This window comes from Penicillium antarcticum, assembly GCF_028974205.1.
Source record: "Penicillium antarcticum strain IBT 31339 chromosome Unknown utg000001l_segment0_segment0, whole genome shotgun sequence".
In the NCBI taxonomy this organism is placed as follows: Eukaryota; Fungi; Ascomycota; class Eurotiomycetes; order Eurotiales; family Aspergillaceae; genus Penicillium; species Penicillium antarcticum.
In genome coordinates this window covers 2540826-2555765 of record NW_026695299.1, presented here as the reverse complement: position 1 = coordinate 2555765, position 14940 = coordinate 2540826, and the positions used below count along the sequence as shown (strand labels likewise).

Here is a 14940-nt window from a genome sequence, read left to right as displayed (position 1 = left end):
AATCAAATTTACCGCCTTCTTCTCGTCTTCCTAATTCGGACTAGTCCAGCTTCGAAAATTTAGATATTTTTGATTGATACTGCAGAGAAGGCATGGCAGTAGCTTGATCTGAGTATTTTAAAAAGCCTTTCGGAGGGCATGCTGCGGAGAGTGTAGGCTATTATTGCGTGAAATGGACGGTATACATATCGAACATTAGGAAGTCAGGGATATTTTGAACCGGCAGAATAAGTGGCAGAAACTAGGCGGTAGATGTACTCCAGCCTGTACGGCGCCACTGTAGGTCCACCAGAAAACTTTTCGACTGGCCCCTGGGAGGTCAGATGCTTAGGTTCCACTATATATCTTTCGGATAGATTGGGGGCGAGATATGTATGTACATACCTAGTACATAGTAGGTTACATTTCAGAAAAAATGATTAGTCACTGTCACTACTATCTATTCCAGCACAGTTCAGAAATAAATAATTCAGTTCGCAACATCCAATATTGAAATATGCTCGAATAGTTAATACCATGATATCACAGTAACTGGTCAAGCAATGCCCGGGCACTGCTCTCAGCCATGACGCCGATGCCGATGCACCGTTTCCCCGTTTCAATTGAAGCCCGCCGCGCGCGGAAGTCCTTCTCTGCCTCCTCGACTCGTTTCTCCCACGTGGAAATATCAATCCCTGGCACAGTCTCGCGCAGGAACTCTGTTAGGCCGCCTACTACCTCGACGAGATCAGGGGCGGGGACGGGTCTTTTTTGTTGTTGCTCGGGTGCAATCTCGTCAGAGGTTTGATGAATTCTGACAAAAGAGTATCGTAGGAAGTCATCGTCGTCGTCACTTGAACTGCGGCCTTTTTGGTCCAGAAGAAGGACCCAGCTGCCGGGGTCTATGTCTCTGACTCTGACTCTTGACTCATCATTTGCTGCGAGGCGGTTGCCAAAAAATTCAGCGGGAATGGGACTCACAGCGAACTTTCCGGACGATAAGGATGGCAGCGGTGACTTGTCGTTGGTGGTGGTGGTGGTGACCGACGAGGAGGCCTCCCCGTATGCGAACCGCAAGATGGCCTTGTCAGAACCCGAACCTATGGAACGGAGGTATGATAGGAATTGGATGGCAAAGCGCTCGGGGTCTAGGAGGGTGTAGCCCATGTCGTAGTAGTGACTGTTCTGGTGGTCTGCGTCTGCGACATCTTCGCGTTGATGACCCTCAAACGTGAACATGTGCACCCCGGGAAAGACTTGGACGACGGAGGAAGTGAAAGTGACACTAGTTGTCCTGGGCGATGCAAATTTGCGGATGCGCAAGGATCTCGAAAAGGCGTAAGTTGGATAGATGGTTTTGTCGCGGAGCGATCCCAAGTCTCCTGATGACCTCCCCCGCAACAGCAGCTGCGTGCAGAAAAGAACAGAGGCATCGTCGTTGGTCCTGTCCGGTCCCCGCACGAAACAGAGCTGCTTGAGGGTCGTGGACTCCGCCAGAGCCACTACTAGGTCACCGAGGCCCCCCTCGCCTCCCTCCAGCTTGAACTTATCGACGCAGAGGCTGAGCGCAGACGCGCCCCGAAGCTCGTCGGATACAATGGCGGCAGAAATCACGCTGGGCGCGAGGTTTCTAAACGCAACCCAGTTGAGGTGCGTGTTTCCAGCGTACGCAACCCAGAGAACGTGGCCCGAGGCCTCAGAGGACGGGCCTAGGCTGTCGGGCACCTCTTCGAGCCGCCGCCGCAGCTGCTCGCGGAATTCGGCGAGCTTTTGGAATCTGCCAATTGTCTCTTTGTCGAGGTGGAGACCAGCGGGCTCCTGTGTGAGAATTAGCAGATTATCAATGGCGCGGTCCATGTGCGCATTTCGCGGCGGCTCGTGTGACGTGGTTAACCGTGAGGCTGTTCTGATCGACACATCTTTGGCGCTGGTGGTGGACTTTGAAGACCAAAAGTCTGTTTCATAAGTCAGTAAATGCGGTAGATATGGGTGAGCATAGGGAAGCGCGAGTAATTCACAGACAGTCGGAGATGCTTGAGATGACACCCTGCGAAGGTTCTCTAGCCTGATTTTCAAGCTCCGGCGGCCAAATGTCTACAATTCCCAAGTCAGCACATGCACATCATCTTGACCCTATAGATGTACAGATGGCGTGGAAAAATACGTACAGTCCAAGGCAGCAGGAACAACAAGCGGCCTATCCTCTAGTCTTAGGATACTAGGTCTCGCGTCCAGGCTCATATAGTAGAAGTACTTGCGTAGTCACTGAAGGATAGATAACGGCATTCGAGGCCGCGGGCTGATGAGTACAATGTCAGGCTCCTTCTTAGGCGGGGGGTCTTCAACGAGATCCCATCCACCCTCCTTGCAGTAGAAGGTAACCTCGGCCATGTAGCACACGGGGAAGCCAACGATGTCGTACTTGATGCCGCTGTCGAGGTCGGAGATATCGAGAACGACAAGGCCATACTCGGTGCAGTCGCCACGGAACGCAGTCGATAGCGGCCGGAGCTGGATGTCGCCGGGGCGCGTGCGGTTGCTATGAGTGACACTGGCATTTCCATCTCCATCATCGCGCAACAACCCCAGCAAAAGGCATGTCGTTGTAAAGGGGAACTCGCTGAGCGCGTCATCGTGCCTTGGCAGCTCGGGCAGTATTTGCGGCTGCTCCCGCCGCCAGGAGCCATCAAGCACGATGAAAGGGGGCTGTGGCGTGTCTGAAATGGTGGGACGCTCAGTACTCTCGGTCTCATTGCCCCCCTGAGACCGACGATACCAGCCCTCCGCGAGCGCCCTCTCCGCCTCGAGCGGCGCGCGGTTTATGGGATCCGAGAGAATTTAGATCAGCGCGAGGGTGTCTGCCACGACATTCTCCACGCGTGTCCGAGATGAAGCTGAGGCGTCCCTGTCGTTGCCCTGGCGGTAGGCCACGGCCAGGGAGCGGCTGGCGCCACGGGGGCCGACATTGGCGACAACAGAGAAGAGGAAAGAGCGGGGACTGTTGGAGTCTAGACACTCGTATTCGAGCATTATATTGTTTGCAAGAGGGGGCGATTGACATAAGTAAATCGTCCAGCATCCACTTGGCCAAGGCAAGACTCGACCGGGATGTGCCCCCTCTTTTTGTAGTGTCTGTATCAGCCATCGCAAACCAAAGAGCAAACAGATCAAACCACGCAACTATGGTACTTGCCGCAACATTCGCCTTGAGAGGGTTGGTCAGGTAAGCACGATAGTATAGCAAAAAATAGCTTGTCGAAAGCTGCTTAGCTGGTAGCTATGAAGCCTGTTTGATCGTGAGTTGGCTGGATCAAAGTTTCCATTTCGTTCATGATGCTTACAAGCGTGCGACCTACGCGTTAATCCAGGTAGGGTTATGTGAAGACATGACTGTAAAACTAAGAAGGGCTAGAGATACACAAGTCATCGGACCCGAAAATTAGGCTATGTCCCTCAAATACAAAGACCAGACATTATCTCATTTTCTCCACAGGATACTTTTGGAGTGCCTCGTACCAAAGGAGCATGCTACCGATCAAAAAAGCGGCAGAGGCCCAGGTCAAGGTCAAGTAACTCTGATAGGCACACCAGCTGCGGGAGCAGTAACCAAATGAGGCCGCTAGGGTCCAGCCTATAGACCCAATCAGATTCCACAAGCCAACATGCCATCCCAGCAGATGGGGCGCCGGCGTGTACCAAGTTGGCTGGGTCTCCAGTATATACAGGACCGAGGAAACAATAAAGATGACACCACCAACGAGATACGTCAGATAGTACACGCCCTCAATAGTACCCAAGCTTAGGTTGTCATGGATCCAGGGGAGCGTACAGATACCGCAAACGTAGAAGATGGTAGCGCCGACGGACATTGTAATGGAAGCCATGAATCCTATTTCGTGAAAATAGTGCGTCCTCAGCTCGTGCCAAGTAGGGCACCAGGTCCATTGGCGTTCCGGTGGGGGCTGTTGGGGTGGGGCTGGTAGCTGCTGCTTCACTGAATTAGGCTTGCGTCTCCGGTGGTGGTGATGCTGGCAGGTATAAGCATCGGCTTTGGCGAATAATGCCCCGGCGGAATCACTGTCATCTCCTTCGAGAGCGTGATAGAGTGCCCATCCAAAGCATCCGGTACGATTCTCATTACATGCTTCAAATAACAGAAGAACTGCTCCGATCTGGAACAGCGTGGCTCCGACGAATGAGAGTATGTCTCCCGCCATGGTCTCTGTGGAAAACTCCGAGGCGGGAGCTACGAGCGGCAGCCAATAAAATAGGCCACTGATTACAAAAAGCAGGCACCCAATAGAGAAAGAAATGGCGACCAGGTAGGAAACGTCCCAGTACGGGCATTCGGTGCACATGCGCAATAGGCCATGGCTCACGACGCGGAAACTTGCTGTTGAGTCTGGATAAACAGAGTCGACACCCAGTGGGTGTCGCCCTTTGCGATTGTCTCGAGATCTCCAATTGATGACCGCGCCGGGCATTGCAACTCGGGTTGCGTAGAATTGCGGAATTTGATCGTGGCGCAACTGGGGATGCTGCTGCGCCTCTGTGTCCAGATGAAAGCACGCCTGTGTTGGGTTGAAAAAGGACAGCGGCCCACGGACCGTGTCATGGTCGAGGCGGACACCAATTTGTCCAGAGAAAGGCGGGGGACGGGCTGCGGACGAAAAAGAAGCATTACGGGGCATGGTGGTTTTGCTCCAGAGCTCGTGCGAGAGCAGAACATGAAGGTCATGTACAACAACGGTATTTCCGGAGGCACGTTCTAGTCCAGGGCGATAGCGCTTTAAGTATGGAAGGATGACGAGGGCTAATCTGTGTATGGCCTTGGATTATGCCAAATTCCATTGTTAGTAACTTATTGTGACTTGATTAAGTCTCCCCTTCGATTACTCAACGGCATAAATTTTAGGTTTACGCTAATCACAATTAGCCGAAAAGTACCAGCAAGCGGGGCCTCTTATTGCGTCACTGTCTTGGTCTCAATCAGGATCATCGTCACCTTGCCCCAGGGTGAATATTTTGGGTGTATATAACAACTTAACTTATTTAGCCTGGCCATGCTTAGTTCGTTCAAGCGTGAATCTGGATGATCCGTTCAGAGCACAACCTAGATCAGTAATGCCGGCGTGCCCCACGCATGATCGAGCCCCTGAGATACAGTTAAAGCGGCGCCTGGGCTGCCGATTAGTCTGAAATGAGACTAGGTGACCCAGAGATGATTTTTGAGTCATTGTAGGCGTCTTTCATTACACTTTGACCGATGATTTGACGGACCACCTACCCTCTGGGGCTCAGCCGCCATTATCGCGGGGTTATCACGCATGTCGGTGAGCCAATCAATGTTCGCTCAACAGCTACGTCACCGAAAAGAGAAGTGTGGCAACCAGCGAAATTTGGATGTTTACCTTCAAAATCGACCATCGAAAAGTGCATTGTGGTATGCCATCAAGTACGGAACATATGCTAGCGTGGAGAGCATGTTAAAAGTGAGGGCAGCTCTGCATGATCCTTCAGCATGAATGAAACCAACTTGCACTTCTCATATTGGTTTCCAAGAGCCTAATGGGATAATAAAATCCCTACTATCATAGGGCTGGCCAGGATAATAAAGTGGTAAATGTTGCTTGTTGCCTTTGGTTCCACGTGTGAAGACTCGTCTCGGTAAATCTCGCACGGTTCGTGAAGACGCCACTTGATTGCATTTTCCGTAATTGCAAAAGCATATCATGCGAAGCTTAATGTGCTATGTCAGGACGCATACCGGATTTGCGTGGGGATCACGGTAAAGCAGGATTGAGTTGGGAACACACTAAATAAGGTCGCCTCACGTGGGGATACTTGCTCCACGATTCCGTGGACCAGAACAAAGTGGATGCTATCGTCCAAAGCGGTCTAAATTGGGCCTCAGGGTGGCACTTCTAATCTATACAATTAAACACCAAAGTTCAGCTTTGAAGCTAGTACAGTATTTGAGAAAAAAAGACTGACCCATTTTCGTATCAGAGCAACAAATGATTGTATGGACTAAGAATGTCGCCAATAACGTAATTCACATGCGAGCTGGACACACAAGCGAGCTGGACACCCCACCAAAAACGCGTTAGTTAATTAGATCTCTCTTCTTTAACCACCCACTATGCCACCAATTCGTACTCAATCCTCTCAAAAACGTACGGAGCAAGAGGGTAGGATCTTATTAGCTATTCAGGCTATTCGGAAGCAAGAATTTACCTCTATTCGTGAAGCAGCACGCCAATTCAAAGTACCGAATTCAACTCTCGCTACACGCCTTAATGGGGTTAAAAACCGCGTTGAATCTCGCGCAAATTCATACAAATTGACTGAAATTGAGGAGGAATCGCTTCGAAAATGGATTCTCTCAATGGATTCTCGTGGAGCAGCCCCTCGGCCTTCTACTGTACGAGAAATAGCAGACTTACTACTCGCGGCGCGTGGATCTATCCCTCCTCCTTCGGTCGGCCAAAATTGGGTTACGAATTTCGTTAAAAGGCATTCTGACCTATCGGCCCGATTCTCGAGACGCTACGATTATCAGCGAGCAAAATGCGAAGACCCAAAAATCATTTCTGAATGGTTCTCTCTCGTTCAAAAAACGATTCTAACGTACGGTATCGATCTCGACGATATCTATAACTTTGACGAGACCGGGTTTGCAATGGGCTTAATTGCGACCGCAAAAGTTATTACGAGAAAGGAATTCTACGGTCGGAGATCGCTTTTACAGCCTAGAAATCGCGCGTGGGTGACTACAATCGAGTGTATAAACGCGTCAGGGTGGGCGCTTCCTCCGTATATTATTTTTAAGGGTAAAGTCCTTATTGAATCTTGGCTCGACGGCCTTCCGCTTGATTGGAGACTCGATGTTAGTTCGAATGGGTGGACTTCCGACGAAATTAGCCTTCGGTGGCTTCAAAAGCAGTTTATTCCGTCTACTTCTTCGCGTACGAAAGGGAAGTATAGACTTTTGATACTCGACGGCCACGGAAGTCATTTAACCGCGAAATTCGACGAAATTTGCGAGAAGAACAATATTATCGCAATTTGTATGCCTCCGCACTCGTCTCACCTTTTACAGCCTCTCGATATTGGCTGTTTTGCGGGGTTAAAGCGCGCGTACGGTCGGTTAGTCGAATCGAAAGTTCGGCTAAATATCAATCACGTCGATAAACTAGAATTCCTCGAAGCCTACCCGTCTGCCCGAAACGAGACATTTGAATCAAAGACTATTAAAAATAGCTTCGCCGCTGCCGGTCTAATACCGTATAACCCCGATCGAGTGATTTCAAAGCTTGATATTTAGCTTCGAACCCCGACACCCCCCTCGAGCCGGGGAAGCGAGTGGTCGCCGAAAACGCCCTCGAACTACGTCCAATTACAAAAACAAGCTTCTTCAATAAAAGCCTTACTTAAACAACGCTCAAAAAGCCCACCGAGTCCGCTAAATTCCGCGATTAATCAGGTTTTAAAAGCCTGTCAAAGCACGATGCAATCAGCTGCCTTACTCGAGAAAGAAGTAAGCGATTTACGCGCTGAAAACGAGAAGAAGAGGCAAAAAAGGGCTCGTTCTACAAGGCAAATACCCTCCGGAGAAGGCCTCTCAGTTTTAGAGGCCTCTACTCTAATAGCGCAGTCAGAGCAAGCAGTTTTAGCACCATTGCCCCGCGAGGCAGAGCTAGCTCCGACACCTTCTCAGCCACGTACGAGAGCCTTACCGAAGTGTAGCGTTTGTGGAATTCAGGGTCATAGAATGACTACATGTCCTGATAGATCTCGAGTTTAATTCATTGAATTTAATGGCGTTTTGGTTGAGATAAATGCATTTAAAATTGATTGATTAGGTGGGGTGTCCAGCTCGCTTGTGTGTCCAGCTCGCATGTGAATTACGTTAGTGCATTTTAGTTTAGTAAGCCTCAACATAGAGCCTGCATTAGGCTTTAATTAGTACCTGGGAAAATCATGTCGACCACATACACTTGCCCTCATTTGGTTATACGTTCATCCTAGCCGATAGGTCATAGCTGAGTCCATGCCAGCAACAACTAGCTATATTTCAAATACATCATGGCGCGCAACGCAGCTCTCCTTTCGAAACAAGGTATATTTCTTTCTACCTTATAGATGTCTTCAGACAAGGAAGCCTTAAGCTGGAGATTGGATGAAGCTGTTCAGATTATCGGGGATAAGATGTACCCGAATTTTCAGAAGCGGTCAAAACCCGGGTCTTACCTCAGTTCGAGTGCACCACAATCCAAAGTACTCAACACAGCCTTGGCTCCCGGTCACCCAAGAACCCGGCATTCATATGTATATACATGAAAGGACCGAGCAATCATATCTTATGACATGAAAGACACTCTTGAGGGAAATCACTGTGTGAGGTCACACTACAATTGCTGGAAATATTAGTTAATGGGAAATATTACGTCTGATATAAATCCGTGTCAAGCTCAAATCTAATCGTACTCGTATGGATGAGATGCTTCAGTTTGCCGTGAATTATATATGCGGGAGGTAAATAGTAATTTCCAGCGGTCGCTGGCGGCATTCGAGAGCGCGATGCATATGTCCTTTCAGATGATTGATGCGCGTGTAGGAGACATCGCACAGTTTTCAATTGGGGTGCGAAGGGCACTGAGCTGGTTCTTGGGTGACGTTGTTGCGTATATTGCACGTTAGCGACAGACAGGACAGATGTAATTATCGCTTGCATTCTTTCAAACCCTGCTACCATTTCATTGCCTCCGCAGTCTATCTTCGCGCGTGGCCCCTATTTTCTTTCCTGAATTTTGCCTTCGCCAGCCGCTAATTACCACGTTGGTTCCTATTTTCATTTTTCGCAAAGCAATTAACGCGTTTTTCTCTCCCTCCCATAGTTCCAACTCCACGCTTGAAGGATCAACTTGCCCTGAGCATACAAATTCCTAGGCCGAGTTGGTTACTTGCTGCCTATATGGGGACTATGATTAAGGCTTCTGATATCCTAGAAATGGACCTAGATCGACAAACTGGACCGACCAGGACACCTACCTTGCACATGCGTACTTCACTCATTTCAAAAATGAGGGTCAGTACAAAGTGAGCTGGACCCTGACCTGGCAGAGTTACGACGTGGACGCCTTTGAAAAGAAATTCGACACCTCTAAGATGATCAGCAATATGACCACTTGGGCAACCTATTTTACCACTCAGAGTTCCGCCCCTACGGTGGATGTCGTTGCTACTACAGCAAGCAACGGCAAGACTTGCCCCGAGGACTACGGCGTGGTACCCAACGTTACCGACGAAACAATGAATGTTCCCTGGAACGTGAGGTGGTCTGGCCGTGACTACACGAATAACACATGCGCGGTGGTGGCAAACTCTACTCCGACTCTCACGTCCAGCCCTATCAGGTCCATATTGACAACACCACTGTCGCAAGCATGGAGGCCTCTTACTCAGCCAGATTATGCGGTGGTTTAAACCCACCGTCCGATTGCCCGGTGCATAAGAATAGGGCCGCGCAACCACTGGCTGTGGCCGGCATATCCTGCTTGCTCGCTACATTTGGGGCACTGGGATTACTTCTTGTTTGGTTATGTTCCTGCATTAGCCGATCTTTGATCTCCTAATTCTGTTATAAAACCTCGGTTTTTTCGGCCCATGCTTTTTGGCTATTGTGTATATACCCTATTTAATTAGATCACATGCGCGCTGCTGCTTGATTCCACATAATTCATATATTATCAGTTCGTATGTTGAGCCATGTTGAAGTTCACTTGTAGCCCATCCTTAAGTAGGGAAATAAAGCCCAGCCATTTTTGGTAACGGCGGGCACATGGCGTGGACCACGGCACGGCCCGGAGCGCATCGAGAGTGTCGTAGTGGAGCGGAAGGCTTGAGCCTTCGGAAGGGACCAATAGTGGCTGTTTGCCTCACTACACTGACACAGTGACGCAACTTCTATTCGCCGCCTACTCCACTTAGGGTTTGTTCTCCAACTATTCTCCTCTTCTTGCACGCTAGCTGTAGTCGGATATATTTCTATAGTCTCATCAATACCAAAGCGCTAGTTTTGACCTAGGTTTCTTGTTAGGTTAGACAGGATCAGGGAGATCCTTCTCGATTGTCATATGTTCTCGTATATGTTGATATTTTAGCGGCTAAAATAAGGGATGATTAGCCGAATCAAGATGAACCGGAAATGAGCCGATGTAACCTACCGTCAAAGCGAGGCTTGAAGGTTTGGGATACGGACGTGAAACTGATATCCGGGGCCAGAAGACAAGAAAGAGATATAGACATCTCTAGGAATATAAAGACAACTGGGCCATTTTTTTCCTCTTATGGAAATCACTTCCTTATCGTTCATTATATCACACATTCGCTAATCACTCATTCGCTATTTTGAAATTTCTTTGTTTGTTTTGGGGACGAAATGGTGCCCTGCTCCTTCACGACGGCCTTTAAGGCTGTTGGAATCGGCCACTTGCTCGCTGTCAATGGTGCTGTTGCCACCCCAGGATTCAAGGGTTCCGCCAGTCCAAGCTACAACAGCATTGATGTCTGCCCTGAGCGATGCAGTGCTTCTGGGGCCGAACACCGGAAAGTGGTCCGTGTATCCCGACTTCAAGAAGTTTAAAGGATGCAAAGATATCATGTTTTGCGGCTTCTCTCTATTTGATCCCGTTGACGACCAGGATATGAATCCCGAGATTCATGCTTGCTCGTCTTTCGGTCCTGATATTTTTCAGATCTCCGCTTCGCGGGTTGCGTCTGGAAAATCTGTTGATGTTGAGTTCGAGGTGGGCTGGTGGGAGGACGGGTTTGGGCTTGCAGTTTCGGGGCTGCGCTCTCTCATCAAGCAGGTTCGTCAGTACGTTGAGAAGAGCGATGAAGCCACAGATCGCCCCTTCATCATCTACGGCAAGTCGGGTCAGGCTACTATCGGTCTCTATATTGGCCAGGGTCTGCTGAACCAAGGCCTTTCCCAGTCCGCTTTGAAGCTCTTCCAAGATAACATAGACAATATTACCTTCTCTAACCCGAGTTTGGCCATGCAACTCTGTGAGGAGAACTGCGACAAAACCCACATCTTCGGGATAATTTTGACAAGTGAAAGGAAGCAGCAATAATGTGAAGTTATTATTGACGATGAAGGACGGAGAGAGGAAGAAGTCCTGCTCTTCAGGCTCGCTAACTAACTACTCTCGGGTCTATCCTGGATCACGTGATCTCGACAGTTCTTCGAAACTCCTCCAACCCACGCATTCATTATGTACTCAGCGGCTTACAGCGCTGAGAATCTCATTTGTACTGGCTTCGTGTCTACTGGGATTATGGATTTGGCTTACATATAGGGCTGGTGCTCTCTTTCGTTTCGAGAACCAGCCCAATTTTCTGTACTGGAGCATGATCAGGCGTACGGGACACGAGTTCTTGCTTCAACTGGAAAGAAGCGCCTGCATAGCTATTCGATACTAGATAGGCTGCAACAGGTTAATAGAACTTTGATTGATTGATTGATACTCGTACTTGTACAAGTAGAACTCTGGGAAACGGCGTTGTTTAGATCCACAGATTAGTGTATATCGGAAAAAGTCCGAGGTCCGCGTCGAGATGAAGGTAATTTTCGAAGCGAGTGATTAAACCCAAGCGTTGGTCTTTAGTGCAGTGGTGAGTGTATACAACATGTCTGCTTGGCTACTGTCCAATTCTTCCTTCCCAATGTCTTACCGGAAAGATGGTTCTGTTGCTCGCCATGGTCTTCATAGGGCCTCTTTCGTGAGGTTTCCCCTGCTCGCGATTTTGATCATAGCCCCACAGGCGTCTGCTAAAGCCGCCTTTGCCCATTTCATGGTAATCCTCCTCCTGGTCCAACTCATTTCGATAGCTAAACAGGTCGATAGGTGGAAAATACAGAGAGATACACGCTTGCGGACTGGAAAAATGATATCTCCCTCGCTCATGACGCCCACATCGATGCATTTGCCCTGAATGTGGCCCATGGCAAGGCAACCAACGAGAAGTCGGTTGAAGATGCTTTCTCTGTAGCTGAGAGCCTTGGATTTAAACTGTTCTTCTCTCTGGACTATGCCGGTAATGGGGCGTGGCCCAAGTCGGAGGTGATCAGCCTGTTGCAAATACTCGTCCAGCTCCGCCCATCTCCAACACAATGGCCAACCTTTCGGTTCTACCTTTGAAGGCTCTGCAAATGCAGAGGACTGGGTTTCTATCAAGTAAGAAACTGGCTGCTTTTTTGTTCCTGATTGGTCATCTGTTGGAGCGAAGCTCGCACTTAAGCTCGCTGGGGGCGTTGCCGACGGTCTTTTCTCATGGGCAGCTTGGCCATGGGGCATTCAACGGATGAACACCTACATCGATACATCCTATCTCCAGTATCTCGCGGCCATGGGTGAAAAGACATACATGATGCCTGTTTCCCCGCAGTTTTATACTAATATGCCCGGATACGACAAGAATTGGGCTTGGCATTCCGATGATCTATGGTATGACCGATGGACGGAAGTCGATTATATCCAACCGGAATAGGTGGAGATGATCTCCTCGAATGACTACGGAGAATACCATTACATTGGACCCCTGAATGACAAAGCCTACGTCGCTTTCACGACTGGCAAGGCACCATATAACTATGTTCGCGGTATGCCGCATGATGGTTGGAGACTTCGACTTCCGTACGTGATCGACCAGTACAAAAATGGTAAAGCCTCCTTGACAGAAGAGAGCTTGGTGATCTGGTATCGCAAGCAATCCAGACTCACTTCTAATGGTGGAGGCATCACGGGAAACACAGCAAGTCAATTACAAGTCGAATACCATGCCTCTACAGTCTTTGAAAACAAAATATTTTTCTCCGCTTTCCTAGGTTCCAACGCCACGGTCGAAGTGACTATCGATGGTCTGAAATTCTATGCTTCATGGGAGTCGGAGCCAGATGGCGGAGTTGGTATCTACCATGGCAGTATTGATTTCAACTTACACCTGTTTAGAGATGTTAGTGTGACTGTTGTCCGGGATCTTGCGGTTATCAGGGTTAGCGGCACCCCTATCACTACGGTCTGCGACAACGGTCTCAATAGCTGGAATGCGTGGGTGGAAAGCGCAACTTCTGAGACGTTAATTCCAGCAGTTTCTCCAAAGCTATCACTGTCCGATCAATTCTGTATTGCTGGATTAGGAGCTACTAACCTTGCTAGACTCTGTGCGTTTACATATAAATATGGATACTGCCCATTTGGCGCCTGCTACTGTACCGCGATAGGAAAGAAGGCGCTCCCCAAAGCCACCGGAGTCAAAGGGTATCCTGCTAACAGGGATGCCAATTATGCTGGCTTATGTGATTTCGCGTGCAATTATGGATACTGTCCTAAGACGGCGTGCTCCACCACCGAGAGAGCAGTATATATTCCCACCAGCTCTCCTTTCACCCCGCTAGCCTGTACCAGCGGCGAAGGCGAGGGCAAAATGGCTGGGCTCTGCAGCTTCGCCTGTAATTCCGGATTCTATCCCGTCAATTCATGCACGTGTTTATCAACAGGGCCTCTTTATGCTCCACCCGAGCCAGATAGTATTCAAGGAGTCCCGGATACTGATGACGGTGACGAGTATCTGCTGATGAAAGGTCTCTGTAACTTCGCTTGCAGTCGGTACATCAAAGCTTTAGACAGCAAGAATGGGCCGTCTTGTACTAATCGTGCAAGATGTGATATCGCTTGCAAGTCCTTTTGCCACGGCCCTTGTCTAGTGGCTTGTGGCGGTGGAGGGTATTCTGCTTCTAACGATCCCTGCCAAATCCTAACCCAGGACCAAGTGAAGATCCGGGCGATGACCCAGATAAAGATAATGATGACTGTATCGAGACGGCCACCGTTACGGATGAATGGGTATCTTGCAAGACTATTGACTCGACATCCACCTCATGCACCACTACAAGCTACCACGTCCACACCGGCTGCCGGGCGACTCCATCGGCTACGACCACAGGGGTAGATGCCTGCTACTCTGTAAACCCGTACGCGGACCAAGGACAAGACGGTGGAGCATCATCTAAGCTCGTCACCACGACTGATGATCGCCGGGTCACCACCATTACCCACGAAAAGACCAGCACCACTACTCACCGGCCCGAGCAGACTCATACCGTTGATGGGGGTGTAATTAGATGCATGTCAGACAACAATGACTACAAGCAGGAAGACAAAGCTCAATTTGGCACCCTCACTTCAACTCCGTTGCGCGCTCTGTCTGCGAGCAAGAAAATGTTGACTTTTCTTCCGATGGCAATGGCAACTACGGCATAGATTACGGCCAACTAGACACCCCGGTCAAGCCCATCTTATTTTTTGATATCAGGAAAACAAGTGGGAGCAACTGTCCCTCCTTCCCTGACTTTTCTGCTAAAATTCATGATGCCGCGATCAAAACATGTTTGCAGAACTTCGCTACGATTATCAACTCATGTAAGTCTTCAGTTTGGTTCAAACTAGACCGCGCTAACAGGCTGTTGAAGGTGATATGGCAGCCAACGGGCATGATTTCTGGAAGCAGGGTGGTAGTTTCACAAAAGACTGTATACTCTGGTTCTTGACGCCGTACGTTCTATGACCGACGATGCTTGATTTTTCACCAATTTCGATGGCATCTGCGCTTGCGATGGATCTTCAGGCTTAGACATGTAAATTTAATCCCAAGGTAAAATAAATAAATAAATCAACAATAATGAACTGGTTAACCCCGAATTGAATAAATGTAGTCAACTGCTAGCCTTTTTAGTCGAGACAGCTAAGTGATAAATTAGCATATAAATACTCTCCCCTTTCCATCTTTCTTCCTCCACCTCCCCCATGCATCCCTTCGCCAAACTCTCCGTCGAAATCATCTGGCAGATTCTCGAATCTTGCGACGTCGCCGGCTTGGACGGTCTGCAACAAA

General features: G+C 49.1%; 5 protein-coding genes across 5 annotated transcripts; 3 read left to right on the top strand and 2 right to left on the bottom strand.

Moving 5' to 3' along the window:
* Positions 1 to 522: 522 nt before the first annotated feature.
* Positions 523 to 3009, bottom strand: N7508_000953 (uncharacterized protein; the record flags this gene model as incomplete). Its single annotated transcript, XM_058459038.1, has 4 exons — positions 523 to 1934; positions 2148 to 2176; positions 2246 to 2781; positions 2845 to 3009. 4 exons carry the CDS (start codon positions 3007 to 3009, stop codon positions 523 to 525), a joined length of 2142 nt encoding a protein of 713 aa, XP_058325260.1.
* Positions 3010 to 3452: 443 nt separating this feature from the next.
* Positions 3453 to 4670, bottom strand: N7508_000952 (uncharacterized protein; the record flags this gene model as incomplete). The annotated part of the gene is made up of 1 exon (XM_058459037.1): positions 3453 to 4670. The coding sequence occupies one exon, from the start codon at positions 4668 to 4670 to the stop codon at positions 3453 to 3455; it is 1218 nt and encodes a 405-aa protein (XP_058325259.1).
* Positions 4671 to 8473: 3803 nt separating this feature from the next.
* N7508_000951 (uncharacterized protein) lies at positions 8474 to 9468 on the top strand (the record flags this gene model as incomplete). Its single annotated transcript, XM_058459036.1, has 2 exons — positions 8474 to 8517; positions 8991 to 9468. 2 exons carry the CDS (start codon positions 8474 to 8476, stop codon positions 9466 to 9468), a joined length of 522 nt encoding a protein of 173 aa, XP_058325258.1.
* A 1019-nt stretch (positions 9469 to 10487) lies between these two features.
* Positions 10488 to 11120, top strand: N7508_000950 (uncharacterized protein; the record flags this gene model as incomplete). The annotated part of the gene is made up of 1 exon (XM_058459035.1): positions 10488 to 11120. One exon carries the CDS (start codon positions 10488 to 10490, stop codon positions 11118 to 11120), a length of 633 nt encoding a protein of 210 aa, XP_058325257.1.
* Positions 11121 to 11712: 592 nt separating this feature from the next.
* On the top strand, positions 11713 to 14309 carry N7508_000949 (CAZyme family GH71 and CBM24; the record flags this gene model as incomplete). The annotated part of the gene is made up of 5 exons (XM_058459034.1): positions 11713 to 11844; positions 11895 to 12110; positions 12538 to 13498; positions 13547 to 13655; positions 13820 to 14309. The coding sequence occupies 5 exons, from the start codon at positions 11713 to 11715 to the stop codon at positions 14307 to 14309; spliced, it is 1908 nt and encodes a 635-aa protein (XP_058325256.1).
* Between the last annotated feature and the right edge of the window lie 631 nt (positions 14310 to 14940).